The following is a 20,300-nucleotide window of genomic DNA, read 5'->3' as shown; positions in this document are numbered from 1 at the left end:
TATCGACCAATAATCCTACTGTTTATCTCATAAATACATTACAGAAGTGCATTGTAAAGCAATTTATTTATTTACATTTCAACAATGATGCACAAAGTTCTGATCCTTAGTCCTTCAGCAGAAAACTTTATTGAGAGAACCCTTACACATATTAATGAACCAGTGCCACAATGATATGTGATCCACCACCAGAAATTGGATTATGTTATATTAAGTTTTTTTTGCCTGATATATGAGGCCTGGGAGCCTGGAATTCGATATTACATTTCCCTGACTTTTGAACCACAAATCAACTACAGTGTTGTTCTCATAGTAAAACCATTTGTCATTTGAGAACCCATTTCCTGCTTGGGTAAGCATATAATCTGGAGTATGTTTGAAAAACAGAGAAAGACCTGAGACAGCAACAAAGCAAGACATATATAACACTGTGAACTCTAATTGCCTCAATTGACAAAAGCTGTTACATCAAAGGAGTTCAAATAAATGTCTGCTTTGCAACTAAGCAATGATAAACAATTACCATTAATAAATATTAATATCAGCTTGTATTCCTCTGCCTGGTTGCGCAACCAGAAATGAGTGTTTACTGTAAATGCAATTTTAGTCTCTCAGTACTTGTTGTTGGATTGTACTTCTACGCTTGATTGCAAAATGTCATGCAAAATAACGGTTACATTTCTGTTTTCTCTAAATGAGCCTTTATGTCCTTAAAGGCGGGGTCCATGATCTCTGAAAGCCAATGTTGACATTTGAAATCACCTAAACAAATCTGCCCTACCCCAATAGAATCTGTACCTTCATTTGATAGACCCAACCCACACATACACAACCCAGGCAACGATGTCGGTTAGTAGACACGCCTCTTACTGCTTATTGGCTAAAAGTGTGTACTCGGCCCGACTCCCTTTTCCAAAGTGTTATTCAAAAATAACGCTCCCTGCCTTTAAGGCTCCTCAATACAAATATGCCTTGACAGTGTCACAATCTTTTTGAATTGATGCATTTTAGAAGCGTAGAAAATGAAAAGGGTCCAGGCCGTTGTTAAAGGTTTTATCCAGCAAAAGGACATTTTACAAAATGTATCCAAGGCAGTTAATGTAGGGCTTCAATATCTAAAAGTGAGTAAAACATGTAATTTCTGTGCCACTACTGGGATCAAACATAATTGCAAAATTAATGGTTAAAATAGGTTTCCAGAATACTCACTCATGTAGCCATTGTTTGATTATACAAAAAGCCCCGACAGAGCTTGAGTTGTCAATGCTTTCACATTTGTAGAAGTTAAGTTGACTCTGAATATTAATCTGGGATAGGCAAAAATGTTTTAACCTTAAAGTGCACCTATTTCATTGCTAAAAAACGCTATTTTGTGTATTTGGTATAATACAATGTGTTTGCGTGGTTTGAGTCAAAGCGAGAGGAATTATGATAATGTCGGTCTTTACTACATCACCAATCCCAGGAAGTAAACTATTGCCTAGAATCTGTGTGTTTGTTGTAGTCCAAAAAAGAGATTTACATTTGGGGTATGTACGTTTTGCATATCGTTAACATGTACTAAAACACACTTACACACCAAAGGAAATTTTAAATCGTGAATCGGACAATAGTTGCTCTTTAAAAATATCACATTTAAAGGTGTGGTTCACTGGTATTTCATGCATTCTGACTTATTAAAACTGTTCAAGAGTTGGTGTCCTCATGCTAAATGTAGGCAAAGTGTCAAAAAAGCAGTTGGACGTGTTACACGTAGAGTATTTCTGTGCAAAATGTAGGGCTGGGCAAATTTTTGTTTTCTTCGATTAATCGTTTTTTTTTACGTGGTCGATTCAAAATCGATTCTCAAAGAGCAGAATCGATTTTTTTCTTTCCTATTTATTTCCGCAAACATTGAACGTAAGATTAACGTTAATATAATTACTAGTCTTCGTCACTAGATGTCACCCTCTTTTGAGCTGCGCGTCCGTTACGTAAAGTAAAATCTGAGTGTGGGCTTCCATTACAAGCGCGCATACCGCGCACCTACATTTGAAATAGCGAACTTAAGTGCGCAATACGTGATACGCGATATGTGAATCACCTCCTCCACAATGCCTGTGTTTGGGCCGTCATCTTTCCTAAATCGAAAGTAATTCCATGACATAGCTGAAGTGCTGTTCCTTTTCACCACAAGGTCTTCGTCAGACACCACATTTTCCTCACTCTTCTCTCCTTCCTCCACCATCGTATTTGCTAACAGGCACAGCGTCGCAACTGACACCTCACAAATCAATCTGTGCGTAGCTGACTTGGGGGTTCCCCTGATTGGCCTAATAGCATGAACGTGCCAACCATGTCTTAGGGCTAAACGTGATAGGTCAAACGTTAACTACGCGCACTTACTGTTTTCCCTTTATTCATTGCGTCAAGGATGTCTATTGCGATGTGTTAATCGCATGAGTTCATTCATATCGTGATGACAATGAAATTTTCGATGTATCGTTCAGCCCTACTGAGGACTTTTCCTCATCTTTAAACACACTATTATTTCAAGAACTATAACAGTTTTACTTGACCTTAGTAATTAAATATTATAATTAAGTTGAATTATTTCTGGAATAGGCCTACCGCTATTAGTAACTCTTAATATTTGTTACACTAGACTATTATATCAGGTGCCCTGCCTACTCCTCGCCATTCTTTTCAGAGCATCCACACCCATTTAAGTTGCATTTTTCAAAATGATAGTGAGGTAGACTGGAGCTGAAACAGCGGGGTTTCATGACCCTTTATTAAGTCAGAATGCATGAAATAGCGTTAGGTACCCGGGTCAATGACGTGATGTTAATTATTTTGTGTTCGTATGGTTCAAATAAATTTGCAGATTACTTGCATACATTTTCTTTTTTGAGGACCAAATCTAAAAAAAATTTTTTAAAGAATATTTTGGGGATAATTGCAAAAATGTCAATGTGGTGTAACTACTATTTTTATAAATAAAAATAAAATATATTCATAAAAAATGTGTAATAAAATATAATTATTTAGTTTAGTGTAATATGATTTTTTTTACATACATTTTTACATAATTTGTCAAAGATTATTTGGAAATATTTCAGGACAAATATTACAAAAACGCATTAAAATTTACATTTAGAAATACCTAATAAATGACGCTTACATGCCATCAAGGTGGATAAAATATTTCAGATTTCTCATTCTTTGGTGCAATTGGCGGTTACACCATTTGACATTCTCAGGTCCATTAAGTCTTAACATTCATAAAAATGCTGCAAATGTTATTTTTTTATTGCATTATATCAACATAAAACACTATGTGCATTGAAATAAACCTGATGCATGCTTTTAAAACAAGTTTTTTAAAAATATTTTTGAATATGTCATCTTGCCAAACTGTTTTTGTCACTGACCCACTAAGGCTACGTTTACATGGAAACGATCTGAAAAGAAACCGCAAAAGTGGCGTTGCGTTATCACTTTTTATTCCGCGTTTATACGAGCGTTTTGAGGGGGAAATCTGCGTGCACATGGTGACGCAAAAGTGTGTGATATTCGATGTAGTATGCACTCCAGGCGGCTAGGTGGCAATGTGAAGCACTGACACACAACAAAACCAAGTCCGTGTGCCTGCGTACAACCTTCTTCCTGGTTCTCCCAGGTCTCGTCCAAAGCCGTCTGGTTTGCCTCCGACCAATTGGCGCCTTCTCTGATTAGTAATACTAGCTGTGAATATTTCGTACAACTGCTGGAAAGACTTGTATATTTATCAGAGCTGCTATGGCAACTTGAAGGTCCGACGTATGGAAATAATCCGACATGTTTGTTGTTATTTTCCTGAACTGGCGCATGCCTGTGACGTAAATGCGTACGCGACGAGAGCCACCGTGAGCAGACTTTTGCGTTTTTACTCTTTAGACGAGAACGCGACGGTAGATCGTTTTTAAGATTTCCACTCTGAAGGGTGGTTTCACTTTTTTGCGTTTTTAAGCCTGCAAAACGCCGTCGCCATGTAAACGAAAGGCACATCCGATAAAATATTTTTACGTTTTCAACCTCGAGCGTTCTCGTGTAAACAGGCCCTAAATCTCCTACTGTACATCTCAGATTATTTCTCCTGAGAAAAAGCCAGAAACCCAGAAATCTTATAAATGTCTCCATTAGTTTTAGAACAGATCTCAACCTAGTAAAATGAGTTTAGATTTGCCAAGTCTGCAATCTAGAATATTACTGAATATTTCAATTTAAACATTTTACGCTAAAATTAACTAAGAATCTGGATTATTTTACCTATACAATCTACACCGATTTCATGCTACATACAAGCTTTATGTTGCTGTTTATCTCATATTTGTTCATTTGAAATAGGTTGCTTACTATGATTTTTTATGTCTTCTAAATAAAAAAAAGAACCTTCTAAATAAAAAAAAGAACCTTCTAAGGGCTCAGTCACACCAAAAGCGTTTATGGCAGTTGCAGGCGCCTTTTTTGAATGATATTCTATGGGCAGGGCGCGTTTGCGCGCTGTTTATGCGCGCCGAGCGCCTTGCGGTTTTCTGCCGCCTGCCGCGCACGCGTTTTTGAAGGAGCGCTGAGAGCGGAGGAGCGCCTGACGTCATTCGCGTCTTCCATTGTCCAATCGAATGAGGGGAGAGGCGGGCCTTACGTTGTGGCGAGGGAAGTTTACAGTTGCTTTGAAGAACCGGACTCCACTCGCTCACTCTCTCCTGCGTGTTTGTGCTCCTCTTATCCTCAAACAAGGTCAGAGCAAGCGCCCTCTTTTTAAAGTTTCTGCTAATATGACAGTTAACAGCAAAAGAGCGCTCACGCTTCAATATTTGATTGACAAGACAGCTGACTCGGTGGTTGTTTAGCAATATGAAAAGCCGCGCTGCACTGCTCTTTTTTAAAAAAGGCAGTGCGTCGCGCCTTGCGTTTGCAAGCGTTTAAAGCGCTTTTGGTGTGACTGAGCCCTAATTGTTAAGTGCCACTGTCCTTTTTCGGTTAAAGTTAAGCACACTATAGCTATTACAAGCAGTGTAATGTTAATGATCTGATTTGGTTTATTCTCGACTGAAAGGATGTGAGTCATAATTGCAGTAATGTGACATCTAAGCAGCAATCTGGCATATCACTCTCTTCTATGACACGCATGCATGCACATAAACTGAAGCAGCCAACCTAATATCAAGACAATTTGTTACACAGCTTTCTAAAAAAATGATTCTAATTGGTCAATATCAGAATCTGCAGGTAAAAAATTTTTTTGTGGAATATATAAAGTGTTTTACATATCTTATATTAGTCCATGGCCCTTTATCTTTCAAAAAAATATCATTTAATAAGTGGGATAGTCAGCTGGTCACTTAAGACTTCTAGGCTGATATAAGACTGTATCATTGTCTGGACTTTTACAATAATAACCAGCTCACTGTGCACTGTTTTCTTTATAAATTCCAGTTTCAAAGAAAAAGATGGTCAATTATTTCCCCAACCAGCTTCTACACCATGATGCCGGAGACTAGGCGACACGATTAGTATTAGGGAAAGGAAACTTATTTTGACTTCTTCAGTAATAACTCATGCAAATTAAATATGAAATATTGTGTCATTATTTACGCTTTCTCCATATTTATTCTTACTTTTGTGCTATGGAATAGAAATAAGAATTTCAGAATGACTAAAAAACATCAAAAAGTAGTCCATAGGAATTAACCGATATATTTCATGTCCCTTTTGGTCATTCTGTAGCTTAAGTGAATGATGATTGGTCATTGTACTGTATGTCAGACATTAGATTTACATCTGATTGTCTTTTTACTAAGAAAAAGAAAGATTTATTGGCTGATTTAAAAAAAATGTATAATTAAAAATGTCCAAATATATAGTCTTGACAATCACTAACATCAAGTACCCAAATGATTCATATTATTCTATATCTATATAACAGCAAGTATGTTACTATCTCTACTCATAAACAGTCACTGTTGCATTGTGTAAAAGGCCTCAGGTGGCAGCCTTAATCTTGTCTGTATGAGTGTGTGGGTGAGTGAACGATATTGCGCCAAAGATAAAATTAGAAACAAATCTCTTACGAGGTCCTTATACAACAGTTTTGCCACAGATGCTGAACAAGGGCTGAAAACATGGCCAGTTCACATGCCAGCTGTTGGATGCTTTGATCCAGTTGCAGTGAAGATTTGAAGCTTTGAGAAACAAGCTCCATACAATCAATGCTAACCACTACCTGCATGAACTTACTATAACCTACCTGTAGCTCAAACTATCCTAGCTTCTCTGGGTGTACAGCAACTTCCAATCTTAGCTACATACTCCATTAAATATTTATGGATCTGCTGCATGGAAATGCCAAATTTACATTTATCAGAGGATTATTTGTATGTTTTCAGGAATGTAATCCCGTCTTCTTATGGTATACAATTAGTTTGCTAAAGTAACCCTTCAATGTGCGGTTACTCACTTAATCTGATTTAACTGTTTTAAATGACCACATCTGTCTATGTATGAATCATTGGAATCTGGTAATGTAATTTTTTTCAGTCCTGGATTAGTCCTAGATTAAAATGCACGTTTGAGCTTTCTCAACTGAAAACAACTTGCACTGATGTATCTTAAAATATATCAGTGCCGTTGTTTTGTCTCAAGATGCACACAACTAATGTAAGGTGTGTTTGTAAAAACTACTTAAATGGCCTAATATAACTAAGCCCTAGTCCTGGCTTAGACTATGTTTACACGTGGGCTGACATTTCAACCTCTCCAGTTTCAAAAATAACTTTGTGCACACATGTCAGTTTTCAGAAAAGTGTTCATTGACACGTAACTTATACGCTATATATAGCGTCATGAGCATGACAAACTTCTAGGTGGCGGTGTAACGAGAAGCTCAAGCTCACAAAAAACAAACAGAATCCCGAAAATAGAAACAAAGCACTTCCTGTTCTTTTGAAAAAGGTCGCACTTTTGGCGTATGTGCGAGCTCTGACGCATACTGTTACGTTGGCTGCCTAAACATCCGTTTGTCTCAGTTTACATACAAACATGCAAACGAAGATTTTCAAAATCTCCACTCTGGCCGGAGTTTTTAGAAAGAATCTGTTTCAGAGGTGAGTTCTCCGTTTGTGTGTAAACGAAGGGCGCAAACAAAGGGAAATGTCTCAGGTTTTCAAAATAACCATGTATGTGTAAACAGGGTCTTGATCTAAACCTTGTCTGGGGAACCGCCCCTAAATGTTAAACTTTGCATCTGTGTCATCGTCTAGACTTTATTTAATAATTTTAATTATTGTTTCATCATCATCACCTGTTCCTCCTTTGTTTAATTATTGTCTTCACCTGTTCCTTGTTATCATCCCTGTATATTTAAGCCCTGTGTTCTCCCTTTGTCTTTGTCGGATCTCGTCTGTTACATGTGAGTTTTTCCAGTCTGCCTGTTATTTTTATTATTTTTATATTAAAGTTTATAATTTATTCCACTCCTCGTCTCCATCTTCCTTTCCCCGTCACAGTTCGTGACAGAAGATCCGACCAACAACAGTTTACAATGTTTATATTTAGTGTTTTATTTTTATTTGTCTCAGTGTTCATGTTTAGTCTAGCTACCCCGTCGCACTTCATGGAAATCCCCGCCGTAAAGCTCCTGTGCCAGGAGCAAGGGGAATCGCTCCGTTGAGGAACATTTACTGGACTTCCTGATGTTGGTTCCACACTCCCCCTTCCCGGACTACTGCCTGTGCACGTTTCTCCGTGCTAGCCTTAACACCACCACAAGTGCTTGTTGTCTGGGGAGGGTCCTTGAGGGAGCTTTGCCACATACGTGGAGTGGGTATTGGTAAATGTGGATCATCGTACACAGTAGAGGACGATGCCAGCCCCATTCCCCTAATAGAGAACAGCCTGCCTTCACCCGACTGCACAAAGCCCATGCCCACCGCAGATGCGGAGCCAGAGCCTGTGGCAAATGAGCCTATCATCCCCCCGAAACCAGAGCCTCACAGAGCGTCTAAACAGGTGTGTGAGCCGGCAACAGGAGTCTTGACGGAGTACGAGGGCTTAGAGGAAAGCCCCGCCCACACTCCCACCGCTGAGGGTGAGCAGCAACTACTTTGGATATATTGACTGTGTGAATGAATTGTTTTGCTGTCTGCAGCTTCCGCTGGTTCCTTCCAGCTCCCCTTCACCTCCACTGGTCTCACCCAGCCTCCCCTTTGCCTCCGCTGGTCCCGCCCAGATTCCCCTTTGCCTATTGGTCCCGCCCAGCTCCCCTTTGTCTCTGCAGGTTCAGCCTTCCTCCTCCTCTTTTCACTTCAGTCAAATCGCCAGCCTTGGGTTGTCTGCAGGAGATTCCTCAGCTCATCCTCAGCACGCCATCGCCGCTGGGTCGGGGGTGCTCGGGGTCTCCAGCTGCCAGCTAACTCAGGGCTTGAGCATCCCTTAACTCTGCCTTCAGCCTTTGAGACCCTGACTCAACCTTGGCCCTTTGACCCAGCAGCTCCACCATGGTTCTTGGCTTCCTCATCTCCACCATGGCCCGTCATTGCACTAGCTCCGCTTGGCTCCCTCGTCCCTCCGGCTCCGCCTTGGTCAGTCGTCATCCTGCCCTTGCCTCAGGACTCCACTCCTCCAGCTATGTCTTATCCCTATGTCCCAGCGGCTATGTTGGAATTGTTCTTCCCTCCAGCTCCACCTTCGTCACCAGCTGCCAGCTCCGCCTTGACCCTCCGGAGTCTCTGCTTCCGCCAACTTCTCCGTCTGCTCTAGGGGTGTCACGATTCTTCAAATCTTCTATTCGATTAGATTTTCGATTCTTAGGTCACGATTTGATTTTCGATTTTTTTCTCTTTTTTTTGAAAGACAAAAAATGCTATGCCATTATTATTTAATATTATAGTTTCACATTAACATGCACAATGCATGCTTTTCCTCGCATGGGGGTTTGTGGGCTTCACTTTACGCGAGAGAGCTTGTAGAGAGAGGATTCCTTCTTGCACGCGCATAGACTTAATGTGCGCGTCTTGGACTCCTAGCATCTGAAATAAATTCAGAGCATCATAAGCAGCTGCGCTTCTCTCGCATCTGTCCGAAGTTTTAACATAAACTAAAGTAGTTTCATGCGAGCTGAGGCAAACTATCCATTTTGCTTAAAATATAACCGCTGCATCTTGGCACTTCTCTCACTCTCACGCACGTGCAGAGAGCTGAGCTCTGTCCGAAGCCAGATCACTAGGTAGTAATCCTGTTTATGATATGCATTTCAAGGAGTTGAAGCAATACATCCCTCGTGTTTAAAATATAAATCACGTTCTGCTGGACCGATGTTTTTAAAGGCACATCTGAGAGTTTTTTCCCCCACTTGGCAAGCTGACCGGACATTTGGATCTTAATCTTCTTCTAGATTACTATCATAGTTTTCTAGCGGATGGTTTCCCAAACAGGGTTTAGATTAATCTAGGTCTAGGCCTTATATTAGGACATTTAAGTCGTTTTTTACAAACAAACCTTACGAAAAACTATACTGATGTGCATCTCGAGACAAAGCGATGGCACTGATATGCTAAGATATGTCAGTTCAAGCCGTTTTCAAATTAAGGCAGCACAGATATGCATTTTAGCCTGGGACTAGGATCAGCCTGTCCGAGAAACCACTCCTAAGAGTACTGTAACAGTCTGAACTTTATTTAATCATTATTGTTTCATCATCATCATCTGTTCCTCTTTTAATTATTGTCTTCACCTGTTGTTCGCCCTTTGTCTTTGCAGTAGGGATGGGACGATTACCGATTTCACGGTTAACCATGATAAAATGTCCTGACGGTTAGTATTATCGTTTAAAATGAAATTATCATTACAACCGTGTTTTATTACCATGATTTTGAAAAATCGCGGTAAATCCTGTCCAGCCAGAATCAGCTTGACGCAGGCACGCGCATGCAACATTGGATTTTTGCACGAGAAGGCATGGCAGAAGGCAGTAACAGGTGCACTGTGTTTTAATGTGTTGTTTATGTGTGCATTTGTTGTTCTTATTTAAGGTACTGTTCATTAAAACAGGTTCATACATCTCAGGGCTACATGTTAATGTTAATTTAATGCAGGGGTGTCCAATACAACCAGTCAATCGCAAATGCAATGGCGGTAGATCGCACATAAGTTAATAACTGTGTATGCTGCTCCACCAGCTTCAGAAAACAAAGCGCGAAATGGCATTATGGTCTTAGAAACAAGTCTTTTTGAGTTGCTGCGCATTTCTTCTCAAGTGTGTTTTTATAAATCTTATGCCTGCCCGCTGCAGCAGAGTCATCTAACTTCCGAAATTTGGATGCACATTCTTGCCTTCATGCAGAAGTTGATCCACACGCACAGTGTATGTGCGCGCGATCGATTGACCGACCGAATGAGAGAGAGAGGTGCTTCTGATAATGTTGTCATTTTCTAGTTAATACTATAAAACCATACAGAAGAAAATTTACAATTTCAAAAACGCCAGATCAAAAAGGTAAGTTTTTAACATAGATTTAAAAACAGATAGTAAAGGTGCATATCCAATATAAAGGGGCAAGGCATTGCACAATCTAGGGTCAGCTACTGTACAGAGAAAGCACGGTGTCCAATGCATTTCAATCACGACTTAAAGATGCATAATAATCTCTTTTTGGATGACTCAAAAGACAAAAGGCCAGTGTTCAGTCAATAAGTCAGAAAGATAGCTGGGGGGCAGACTGTTTAATGATTTAAGCACTAAAAGTAGAATTTTAAAATTTACTCTATAGCGCACGGGTAGCCAGTGTAGAGAAAACCAGTGTAATATGCTTCTGTTTTTTGGAATTGCAGTAGTCCAATCTAGATGTAATAAAATCGTGAATTAATTTTTCAACATTTCTACTAGATAGCATGGACATTATTATTATATTATATTAAAGTTCATAATTTTTCCAGTCTGCCTGTTATTTGTATTATTATTATTATATTAAAGTTTATCATTTATTCCACTCCTTGTCTCTATCGTCCTTCCCCAGTCATTGAACGTGACAATCTGGGCTACTATCATACTTACACAATTTTAAAAAATGCAACATGAAGTTAAAACAACTTGGTTTTGCAAGTCAATTCAACCTACTATTTTAAGTTTAGGCCGGTGATAACATAACTTATAAAAACAAGTTGAAATTGTTTAACTTAATTTGTTAAGTAAATGTAACATAAAATATGTTGATTTGACAAAAATGCTGCATTTTTACGGTGCATAAATTATCTCAAATCTCAAGATATGAGCCAGATTTGCCTTTTGTGTTTCATGTGGGTTTTGAATGAGGGATAAGGTTGAGAAAAATCATTACAGAATTTTATATCCAGTTAAATTGGGCACATCGCTCTTCTTGTGACTTTAAAACGCATGTAAACTGATGCTAATTCTTATAAAACCCAGCCTCTATTTTGTCCAATGTAAGCAAGCTGCCACTAATATTTTTTAGTTAAAGAGAACAGGAAGAACTAAAGGCTGAAACAGTCATCAGCCAAGAGCATGTGTTTATTCTGATGATTTATTCATGATCCAATTATGAGCTACTACCATCATTCTATTACAAATGCAGTGACATTTCCACTTGTACTAATTGCTTTATTCAACCAGTTTGATAATCAGGCATTGCTATAAACATCATACCATGATGCACCATTTATATGTAAAGCAGATGGAAAGTGACTAGAAGACCTGTGCCATACTATTGTGTCTGATCTTTAATCGTCAGATGGACACTGGCCATTGATGAAGGCCACAAATGTCAGGCATTTATCACTGTCGATTTACAAATCGATTACTGTCGGTTTACAATCTTATTTTAACTTTTTTAAGATCAAGAAAGATATAACAAGTTTGTTGCATAACAATGCTGATTATTTCATTTCAAAAATTGCCAACACATGTTGTGTGAAACTGATGTACTGGTTTGTGTCCATCAGACTGGTTAACTGCAGACAACTGACTTCTCAAACTGGGTCCTAACTTGGGTAAACCAAGTTTTTTATATTTTTATTTTCTGTGAATGTTGAAAGTGAAAATGTAGTGTGACGGTTTCCATGAATTTCTATGAGTTTGGAAGAGGTTTCATCACTGTTTCTCAATCACACTTGTTTTAGACACAGTATGACATTTTCGTCTATCCGACTAAATTCATTTAAACTACAGATTATGAGTATTTTATATTAAGGCTGTCAAAAGATTAATCACGATTAATCGCATCCAAAATAAAAGTTTGTGTTTACATAACATGTGTGTGTGCTGTGTGTAAATATTATGTATATATAAAAACATACACATTCATTTAAGAAATATTTGCATTTAAATACTGTATATACATTTATATAAATTATATTATATATAAATATAAATATTTTATATATAAAGATTACCAATTTTTCTTAAATATCTAAATTATTGGGAGCGTTTTTATATATAAATAATAATTATACACAGTACCCGCACATATGTTATGTAAACACAAACTTTTATTTTGGATGTGATTAATCGTGATTATTCTTTTGACAGCCCTATTTTATATATAAACTAAACATTGCAATCCAATTAAAAAATTTCCTTTACATGTACATCCTGTATATTCCAAACAAAACATTTGCGCAATGGCACAGGCAGGGTTGCCAGATCACTGTAGCAAAAATAAGCCAATGGCCATTCACTATAGCTGGAAAGCCATGGACTTAGCAACATTGCACAGCATCTGTTGTTCACACTTCATCTCTGTATGAATGGGGGATGACTGGTCAGTTGTTTGTAAGGAGTTTTCAGATGAATGATGCAACTCTTTTTTTTTTGCATTATGTAATATTATGAAAGAACACATGAGCCCTGCAGGATGTACACTGCCAGCTCCATTCTTGTAATACGAGTTACTATATAGTTAATATTTAAAGTGACACTCCACTTTTTTGAAAATAGGCTCATTTTCCAGCTCCACTAGAGTTAAACATTTGATTTTTACCGTTTTGGAATCCATTCAGACGATCTCCGGGTCTGGTGGCACTTTTAGCATAGCTTAGCATAATCCATTGAATCTGATTAGATCATTTAGCTCCAAAGTAAGCAAAGAGTTTTGATATTTTTCCTGATATTACAATATTATGATATTACGCAGCGGCTGAAAGTAGTCCCCTTGGTAACTTCCAATAGCAGGGGACTATTTTCTGGCACTATGTAATATCATTGTGCCTCCTACAGCCATGGTATGGCAGCAAAGTCATTGATTATTACGCCAGAATGAGAGTATAGTTCCTAGCCATATCGGCCTAGAAAATTGCAACTTTCAATTTTCTGTCAGTCTTCGTACACGTGTAATTACAGAAGAGTCAAGTTTTAAATAGGAAAAATATTGAAACACTTTTTGGTTATTTTCTAACGCGATGCTAATGGTCTAATCAAATTCAATGGATTATGCTAAGCTATGCTAAAAGTGGTACCGCCAGACCTGGAGATCGGCTGAATGGATTTTAAAACGGTAAAAATGAAATGTTTAACTCTAGGGGAGCTAGAGTTAAAATTAGCATATTTTCAAAAAAAGTGGAGTGTCCCTTTAACACGTCAGTGTAAGGTGTTTAAAAATAAACATGCACCATTGCACTGCACAGTTTTTTATTTGATTGCGAAAATACTTGATTCGAAACGTTTAGGGGATTTACAGTACATACTGTAGTCTTTAAGTCCGAAAAATGCCCTGAATCTGACTGCAAGCCAACTATTTGATACAGGTGCATGTTAACGTCCTTAGTGCAAACCTCCAAAACCAAATTAGTGTACTGTACCCTGCTTATCTATTATGAATATACTGTTTCACTAACAGGTGTGACACCTTTGTCAACCAGCTTGTTTGCTGCTGTTTTGTTTGTGAACAGCATGTTAACGTTACTATCTAGGCCACTTCACTATATTATAACCTAGCCTAAACTGGCACAGACATACCAGACACTACCAACTTTATTAGGTACCCCATGTTAGAAGTGGTTGGGCCCCATTTTACATTCAGAGCGGCCTTAATTCTTTGTGGTATAGATTCTGGAAGGTGCTGGAAACAATCCTCTTGGCTTTTATTGACATGTTAGCATAACACAATTGAGGATCTGTTGGCTGCACACTCCTTTTGTGAATCTCCTATTCTATCACATCCCAAAGAGCCTTTATTGGATTGAGATCTGGTGACATTGGAGGTCAGTTGAATACACTGAAGTCCTTGTCTGTTTAAGCAACCATATGAGATGATGTAAGCTTTGTGACAGGGTGCGTTATCCTGGAAATAGTCATTAGAAGATGGGAACACTTTGGTGACGAAGGGAATGATACTGTCATCAACAATACTCACACATGCGGTTGTGTTTAAATGATGCTTAAATAATTTGGTACTAAAAGGCTGATTTGAACTGCAGCAGATTCTTTGGACCATGTACATATGGCGAAATGTGTTGCTGTCACATGATTAAATATGCATTTATGGGCAATTGACCTTCTGTACCTAATAAAATGGCCAGTGAGTGCTATGTTTGTAAGAGCACAACTCTATACTACTGTGATTAATGATTTAGTGCATAGTATGGTAAACTTCTTTATGTTTCTACTACTTTCTACTGTATTACATAAAGAAATTACTATAATACTATACATTTAAAAACACCATAAAGGAAGTTCAATAGGCTAATACAAACATGATTTATAAAATATAAATTTATACCTTACAGAAAGATATTAAAAGTCATGAAAAGTCACAAAGCAATTTAACTGAATTGTTCTTAAAATAGGCTTCATTTTATTTAAGCAAAATATAATTTAGGCTAAAATATTATATATATTATATATTCTTGGCATGATTTGTGAGACTGACCCTGCTATACCTGTTACCAAACCCTTTATATGTAATACTTTTTTATTTTTTAAGTGTAAGATAAGAGGTGTCTTATTTTGAAAGTTAAGTACAGTATACCTGCTATCTGCTTGAGCATCATCAAGGCATCTTGGCAACAGCGTGGAGAATTATATCCGCCCCATCCCTTTATTTGCAACGCAAATCTCTTATCTTATCCAAACATTAAACTCTCTTCTGTTGGCGTGAGAGTACTGAGAAATATTAGCAGTAACAGCAAACCAACCAAAACTTTAATAAGATAATATTAGGATTTTACGATAAATTAACAACGTACACTCCCATGGTACAATAAAGCAGCGCGGCTCGTGGAGGTGTTATGCACGAGGCAGTAAACAAACAAGCCAAAGCAAATCTTTCTAACGCAGTTCAAACAAATAGCATTTTCAGACACCTCCAGATGTTAAATTATTAACTTATCACTCCTTTCCTCTAGGTATAGCACCAAAGCATAGTTCGCTGCAGAGATTTATATACACTATTTACAAATGTTAAATCCATACGCCCACTTAAAAAAAACGATTAGTTAAGAATCATTGAATCGTACCTTGTTATGTAATTAAAAGTTAATTAGACCCGATGTGAATACAACAATAGTATGGCTTACCTTTACAACACCTCCGGTTAGATGCTACGTCTGTATGTCTGCATCAGCACCAGAAACACACGGGGAGCGCCCATGTGCTTAGGGACTATGTATAATGTGACAAACCATCAACAGAGACGAAAACCAAGGGGTTGGGGATATCAAAAAGTTGCCTATAGTATGTGTTAATACCTATACGTATCACATATGTACACTTGTTAGCATAAAGACCTGTATCTTAAGATATCTTTGTTTTAAAACATGATTTATAAATGCACGTATGCTGACGCAATCTATCTGATGAAAAAAGCATTGTTTTGCCGTGCCATCTACTGGTAGACAAGTGTAAGTGCTTGCATTCCCTCCATATTAATAAGACAACATGTGTAATTCAAATGCACACAAATTAAATATTTATAATAATACTTATATAAGTATGATTGTAAATAATAATAATTACAATATCAAGTAAATAATAAACAACTGCATGGTAAAAAAATATAGGTATCACGTTTTGTCTCTTTGATGTTTTTTTATTTCTAGGGGCTGTTATACTATATCCACACCAACAGGTGGTGCTAAACAATTCTAAGACATCTCCGCTAGTGCGCAGGATAATCAGTATTATAAATATTTGCCTTTTCTGGATGAATTTTATGTGGTCTACATAGATCAAATTGATAGTAAGGTATGTGCTGATACAGCAGCTCGTCTGATCTAACCGGCGTCAGGTAATATCCAATAACATCCTATTTTTTAGCATCAAGCTTAAGGCAAATGTAATGTATAGGCTGTATAATTTCTAAATGTGTTCACGTTCATCAAGAACATCACCCTGTCAATAAATTATTATTTAATAGTAATTAAAAGGACTTTTAATATGTCAACGCGTGATCATGTCTTTAAACGTATGGCATGCAATGTGAGAGAAGCTAATAAGCCAGTATAACATTTTGTTTTGTGTTGAAGTGAACGTAAATCATTATTTGTTTATTTTCCTGAAAATGTGTTGGCTAAAATTTAAAGTTGGTGTATTTATGTAATATATTTATTAGTTTGATGTTAAATGCATTACTAATCCCAATACACGTGCATCTGTAGCATGCTCAAAATCGGTCTGAACTGCATGTTAAGTTTACCAGTCATCTTTCTTTGGGCGGGACTAATGCAAAACTTGTGCCATACTTGCCACATATCAGTTCTCCTATAGCATGATTATCAAAAATCCTATAAATCCAATTCGGCCCATAACACTTTTATGTCATCTTTTTCTTTTATAAATGTTACACAGGCATGCTGTTCAGGATGGTTAAACTCCGACTACTCAACATGATCGCACCTGCATACTTCTTCACTGCCACTGTGGTCACGTTTGTCCTCCACTTCTTCCTTTTCATGCCCACTATTTTCCGGACCCCAGATGTGATGTTTAATCCCACCATGCTGGTCCACGCTGTGGTCCTTCTGTACCTCATGGCAAATGCTCTGGGTAACTACACAATGACTATATGGTTCCCATCTGAGAGTGCCAATGAGACAGTTGTCCCGGTGTGTTCACCTGACTGCCCAGACAGAATTGATGCACACTACCTTCTGAATGGATGCCACTTTTGTAAAGTGTGTAAGAAGGTCATTCTGAAACGGGACCACCATTGCTTTTTCACAGGAAATTGCATTGGAAATAGGAACATGCGCTACTTTATTATGTTCAGCATCTACACGTCCAGTTGCTGCTTGTACTCTTTGGTAATTGGGGTGGCCTATCTAACAGTGGAGTACTCCATTTCCTTTGAGAATCCACTGACGTTCCTCACACTTCTGCCGCTCTCCACAGGTTACTTCTTTCTTGGTAAGTTTGCTTTTGCTTTGCTTCTAGTGTTCTGGTTTATTTCCCTACTTAAACCTTTTTTCCCTTTCTCCAGGTCTGATATCTGGTCTCCAGTTGTTTCTGGTTTTAATGCTGTACATTTGGCTGGGTATTGGGCTAGTGAGTGCGGGCTTCTGCTGTCAACAGCTTCTGCTAGTAGCCCGAGGGCAGACCTGGTGTCAGCTCCAAAAAGGGCAATTGGAAGAGAGTCACGGCAGCTGGATGGCCAACCTAAGTGACGTTTTCGGTTCCCGCTGGGCTCTGGGCCTTTTTCTGCCTGTACGGACTGTTGAGACCATACCTGGCAATTGGCAGGTTTACCATGACCATAAACATGAATGAAGACCAAAGGATTCACTTTTGGATCAACACTGTAAATTCTAATATCTGTTCTGACTTAAGACAAAGTTAGTACATTTTATTCTTTATCACTTATTAGTAGTTTTTGTTATGTTATACTTAATCTGTTTGGTGAATAAAACAATGTAATTGATTTGAGTAACACTAACTTAAAAGATAAAAAATGTCACAACCACATTATTACAAGTTTGACTGTATTTCATATGTCTGCAAAAGTTCATATCAATAAGAATTACCAGAAATTTAGCCTAAATATTTTTATTTTGCAGTCACCTTTAGGTGATCAATGTTTCCTTCAGTTGGGTTCTTGACCCTTAAAGGGACTGTAAGTAGGATTTTAAGTGTTTTATTAGTCAAAATCAATTTGTTTATACATAATATATGTCCTCATTGGTGTCAAATGACCTCTGCCAATGATCTTCTCCTTTTTCTTCTCTTTACTTAAATTGAACGGGTAAATCCAAGAGAGCACTATTCGTTTGAATGCAAAATACAATTTCACCTTTAGATCGGGGTAAACCCTACTTACTGTCCCTTTAACTTTCACAAAATTAATTTTTTTATGACATTTAGATAATTGAAATAAAACGACATGTATTAAGTAACAAGTACAGTGTTTTTAATGAGATAAAACAAAAAGTATAAATATTAATTTGTAGTACAGTACTACAAATAATATGTAATATGTACTAAATATAAATATCACAATGTTTAAACATCACAAGATTTCTTGTTGAGGTGAAATGCATTATATATTTTATCATTATTGTTTAATAAAACCATCTATTTACTTGGTTTTAATTCTTTATTTGTAACTTATTATTATTATATGTTACACAGCAGGGGTCTCCAACCTCACAACGGATAAAACAATCTGGCGGGCTACTTTTTGAATTAGTATACTCAAAACGTTTTTGTTTTGTTTATTTTATTTTATTTTACTTGTTGATATGTTTTATCATTGTTTAAAATGTTAACATACATCAAAGAAGCCAAGCTAATATAAAATATATGTAATAAATAATTATCAAAATTAAGGCTATTCATAGAATGTGCTTTGGCGGTCAACTTACAGACTCAGTGCGGGCAACCTGGTGCCCGTGGGCACCAGGTTGGAGACCACTGCTTTAAAGGCTATTGCTCACTTAGGTCTATTTTATTACCAAAAAATATCAGATGATCATCATCAATTACCAAAACAATCGTAAGTAAGAGCCCTAAGTTAAACACAAATTCCTTAAAAAGTGTAATAATCGTCTCATCTTGTTCTTGTAAACCCAATCTTGTGTCTCGTCTCGTCTCGTGGGGTAAGTGTCTTCTTGTCACACCCCTACTAATATATTTTAATAATAATAATTTACTAACAATAAGAGCTCAGATGCAAAAGCCGCTAAACGCCACAGCCGACATAAATAAGATAATGGTAAAGATAGTTTACCCCAAAATGAAAATTCTGCCATCATTTTCTCACTATCATGTTGTTACAAACCTGTATAAATGTATTTTTTCTAATTAACATGAAGGAAGATATTTTGAGGAATGTTTTATGAGCCCCATTCACTTGCATAGTATGAAAAAAGTTATGGAAGTGAATGGGGTTACAAACATTTCTCAAAATATCTTCGTGTTCATCAGAACAAAGAAATTTATACAGGTTTGTAACAACATGAGGGTAAGTAAATGATGAGAGAATTTTCATTTTGGGGTGTACTACACCTTTAACCGAATGCTCTCGGCCTGTATTATACCTCAAATACTTTCACTTCAAATCTCAGGCCATTCAGAAAGACTGTTTGGTTTGCAGAATACATAAGAGTCTGATAAAAAAATGCTAATTTTCAAGAAAACATGCCAGATGCACCTAGAGGGTTTGCATCTGAGCTTAATTTGTAAGTTAACAACATATATTCCTATCTTATTTCAAAGTAAATGGTCTACATGTTTTTTTTAGTAAGGTTAACATTTGGATTTTTTTAACAGTAAATGAGTTCATTATTATTTAATCTGTATGAATCAGCTATTAAGTGTGATACTGGGGTTTCAATTCAGACAGTGGGCTTGTGTAAGACCATGCAACTGATCCATTTTTTACATTGCTGTCATCATGACACAAAGATGGTTATATCATAAAAAATGTTGGGGGACCCATATAGATGTCCATCAGCACTGTTCATTTTATCCCTAGTTTTGGCCAGCAGTGATTATCAGGGAAGGTGGCCATAAAAGGGTGGATAAGTTCAAACTGTTATAAAACAAGCACGCTAAGTTACACAAGTGGCCTGCTAGTGACCAGGTTTATCATAGAAGGCCATCTCAATGTTTCCCTAATAATGAACATTAGTGTGTTTGCTAATAAGTTGAAGACACTTTTTATGCATTTTTATTATCACATAAGAAATAACCAGAGATGTATTATATTGATACTGTAATCTGGCAACACACATCTGAAAAAGGAGTACCATACAAGGGTAATTTTTTTAATGAAAATACATTATATATCATATTTCCTAAATCATCCTAAGTAACACTGGAGGGTCACACTATT

The 20,300-nt window shown here is 37.3% G+C and overlaps 2 protein-coding genes across 3 annotated transcripts in view; one reads left to right on the top strand and one right to left on the bottom strand.

Moving 5' to 3' along the window:
* Nucleotides 1-15,688, bottom strand: part of LOC141362532 (calcium permeable stress-gated cation channel 1-like) — a 79,008-nt gene extending 63,320 nt beyond the window's left edge. For both annotated transcript variants that reach the window (XM_073864760.1, XM_073864761.1), the window contains exon 1: nt 15,550-15,688. The gene's annotated coding sequence lies outside the window, so the exon portion shown is untranslated. The remainder of the gene's footprint in view (nt 1-15,549) is intronic.
* A 424-nt stretch (nt 15,689-16,112) lies between these two features.
* On the top strand, nt 16,113-18,539 carry LOC141362600 (palmitoyltransferase ZDHHC22-like). The gene is made up of 3 exons (XM_073864889.1): nt 16,113-16,259; nt 16,820-17,377; nt 17,451-18,539. Exons 2-3 carry the CDS (start codon nt 16,822-16,824, stop codon nt 17,735-17,737), a joined length of 843 nt encoding a protein of 280 aa, XP_073720990.1. The 5' UTR covers nt 16,113-16,259; nt 16,820-16,821; the 3' UTR covers nt 17,738-18,539.
* The last annotated feature ends 1,761 nt before the right edge of the window (nt 18,540-20,300 follow it).

Source organism: Misgurnus anguillicaudatus, unplaced genomic scaffold (genome assembly GCF_027580225.2).
Source record: "Misgurnus anguillicaudatus unplaced genomic scaffold, ASM2758022v2 HiC_scaffold_28, whole genome shotgun sequence".
NCBI lineage: Eukaryota > Metazoa > Chordata > Actinopteri > Cypriniformes > Cobitidae > Misgurnus > Misgurnus anguillicaudatus.
Note: the sequence above shows the minus strand (reverse complement) of the source record. Positions and strands in the feature narration are given on the sequence as shown.